The 2,571-nt window shown below is 58.3% G+C and overlaps 1 protein-coding gene across 1 annotated transcript in view; it reads right to left on the bottom strand.

Moving 5' to 3' along the window:
* Positions 1–990: 990 nt before the first annotated feature.
* LOC143018633 (uncharacterized) overlaps positions 991–2,571 on the bottom strand; it is a 2,120-nt gene continuing 539 nt past the window's right edge. The window contains exon 1 of the mRNA XM_076174180.1: positions 991–2,571. This exon is cut by the window's right edge and continues 539 nt beyond it. Within this exon, the coding sequence (XP_076030295.1) occupies positions 1,013–2,446 (1,434 nt within the window). The 5' untranslated portion in view covers positions 2,447–2,571 and the 3' untranslated portion in view covers positions 991–1,012.

Genomic DNA, 2,571 nt, shown 5'->3' with positions numbered 1-2,571 from the left:
TCCGCTACCTCCACTTGATGGTAACCAGACTTCAAGTCCAAGGTCGAGAACCACTGGGCTCCCGCGAGCGCGTCAAGAGTGTCTTCCACCCTCGGTAGAGGGTACGAGTCCTTGGTTGTCACCGCGTTAAGGCCCCGATAGTCCACACAACACCTGGTGGACCCATCCTTCTTCTTAACGAGTACGACGGCCGCACTCCAGGGACTAGCCGACTTTTCAATTACCCCTTGCGCGCGCAGTTCCTCCACGGCTTTCTCCACTTCCAGCCGACGGGCGGGTGCGATCCTTCGGGGCGGCAGCTTGACCGGCTGACTATCCCCTGTGTGTATGCGGTGTTTCACCAGGCTGGTCCGGCCCAGGTCGGTATCCCCCTTCGAGAAGACGTCTGCATACCGTGTCAACACTTTCCTCACCTCGTCAACCTGTTCCCCAGACAGACATACCGAGCTCCTCTGCAATAAATCCTGCAGATGAGGTGGGACTTCAGTGTTACCCCCCTGCGTGTCCTCGAAGTGACCTTCCGTGATCATAGTCGCCTGTCCACCACCCTCGTCCGGGCCCAGGCTTTCCCCTTCCTGCTCCTCACTTAGACGGCAACGGTGGCTGGTTTCGGGTGGTGGTACAGTGTGGGCTTCCTCTGCGTCAACGGCGCCCTCCCTAAGCGGCACCACGTCACCTCCGACCGACATGGTCATCTCCCCGAAATCCAGCACCGCCCTGCTTTGCTGGAGGTAGTCTAGACCGAGCAAGTTCTCCCCGACGTCAGCTACAAAAACAGGAAGATGCTCCTCAGTGTTGCCAACCGTTACCCTGGCATGCACTGGTCCCCTCAGCTGCGTGCAGTGCCCCGTAATCCCACACAGCTGTTGCTGGGCCACCGGGGGTCGTCCAGTTGCCACCATGCCGTCCTGCACGAAGGTGCGTTCTGCGCCCGAGTCCACCGTAAAGCAGCAAGACTTACCGTCCACTTGCCCGCCTACCTGAACGGTCCGGGCGCCCTCGGCGCGGCAACTTAAACGAACTGGGGTCTCCCGTCTTCCGGCTGGTATTCGACCCCTTCCGCCAGCCCCTCCCAGTTTCCCGCTACCTTCTTGCTATCCTTGTCGGAGACGATGGCACACCCTGCCGTCTTATACCCCTCACCACAACTCCAGCAACAGGTTTTGTACCGATGCGGCCCTGCTCCAGCACCGACAGCCTTTCCGCCATGCGTTCCCTGCGGGCAGTACTTTTTGGAATGTCCTTGTTGCCCACAAGAGTAGCATTTACCCCAGAACTCACCTGAGGGTGATGCAGGTCTAGAGGGGGATTTGTCCACTTTCCCCTTCTTTGCTCTCACCTTGTATGAGTCACTGTTCCAGCTGGGTCGCTCCCGCGTAATCCGGAGAAACGACTCCATCTCCAGGCCCCTCGCCAGGGCCTCCTGTAGGTCCTTGGGGTGCGCCTGCTGGACGTATATCCTCAGCTGCTGGTTATCGATAGCGTCAACAAACTGATCCCGCAAGAGAATGGTGATCATCTCCTCACTGGCCTCCGGGTACGCACGGCGCACCAATACCTCCAAATCCTGCGCTAAGCGTGTCAGGGTCTCTCCCGGGCCTCTCACCCGGGCCCGGAACCTTGTCCTGAACACCTCAGTTTGATGCTGATGCCCGTACCTCCTCTCCAACGTCGCCGTCACCTTACTATAGGAGCTCCGCTGGGTGGCTGGCAGTTGGTTCAGGACTTCCAACGCTGGGCCTTTGAGCGCCCACACAAGCTGCATGGCCATCTCAGGTCGACTCCACTGGTGGGCGCTAGCCAGGAGCTCGAACTGTGTCTTGTACGCTTCCCAAGACACTGTCCCGTCGAACTCCTGCGGGCGGCGCCTCGTCCCACTCCCTAGCCTCCGTGACGTGGAGCTGGCAGCCGAGAGGCCCGACTTTACCGAGGCTGGCGGGGATGGCGGAGGCGACAAAACATTCGCCGGGGCACCTGGGGGAGACGGAAACGCCTTTGCCAATGGAGAACGGCTCTTGAGTCCTTCGTGCCGACTATTAGCTTCGTCCTCGTCACTATCTTCCGCCTCGCTAGCTTGCTCACTCTCCCGGGGCAGCGTATCCTCATGCCGGAAGAGGGCAGGGGGCACTTGTGCTGCCACAACTTCATCCACATACCTCCTAAGGTCACTGGCCACTTTTTCCACCTCTCCCTTCACCTCGTCCTTGGTGAAAACTGCCTTTAAAACTTCTCCTTTCACCCGCGAGCACTCCTCCTTAACGAGTCCAAACACCTGTTTGAACACACTGTCAACACGGTTCGCCACAGCTTGAATTTCGGCTTGCTGTGCTTTTCCTTGCTCCGATAAAGCATGGTTCACCATTGCTTGCAGTTCAGCGTGCTGTGTCCTTCCTTGCTCCGCCATAGCCCTTATAACGTCTGCTAGTGTGGTTTCCATATTAGCCATGCTAGTGTAATAACTCTACGGCACTGAAAACGACCACAATACCACTTACCTGGGCACAACACTTTGGACCTGTCACCCGTCACGACAAAATGATCGCGGCTTTTCCCGCTCACACTCGATAGATC

Source organism: Oratosquilla oratoria, chromosome 35 (assembly GCF_046742065.1).
Source record: "Oratosquilla oratoria isolate Oo_2021 chromosome 35, ASM4674206v1, whole genome shotgun sequence".
Classification (NCBI taxonomy): domain Eukaryota; kingdom Metazoa; phylum Arthropoda; class Malacostraca; order Stomatopoda; family Squillidae; genus Oratosquilla; species Oratosquilla oratoria.
This window is presented reverse-complemented; position numbering and strand designations above follow the sequence as displayed.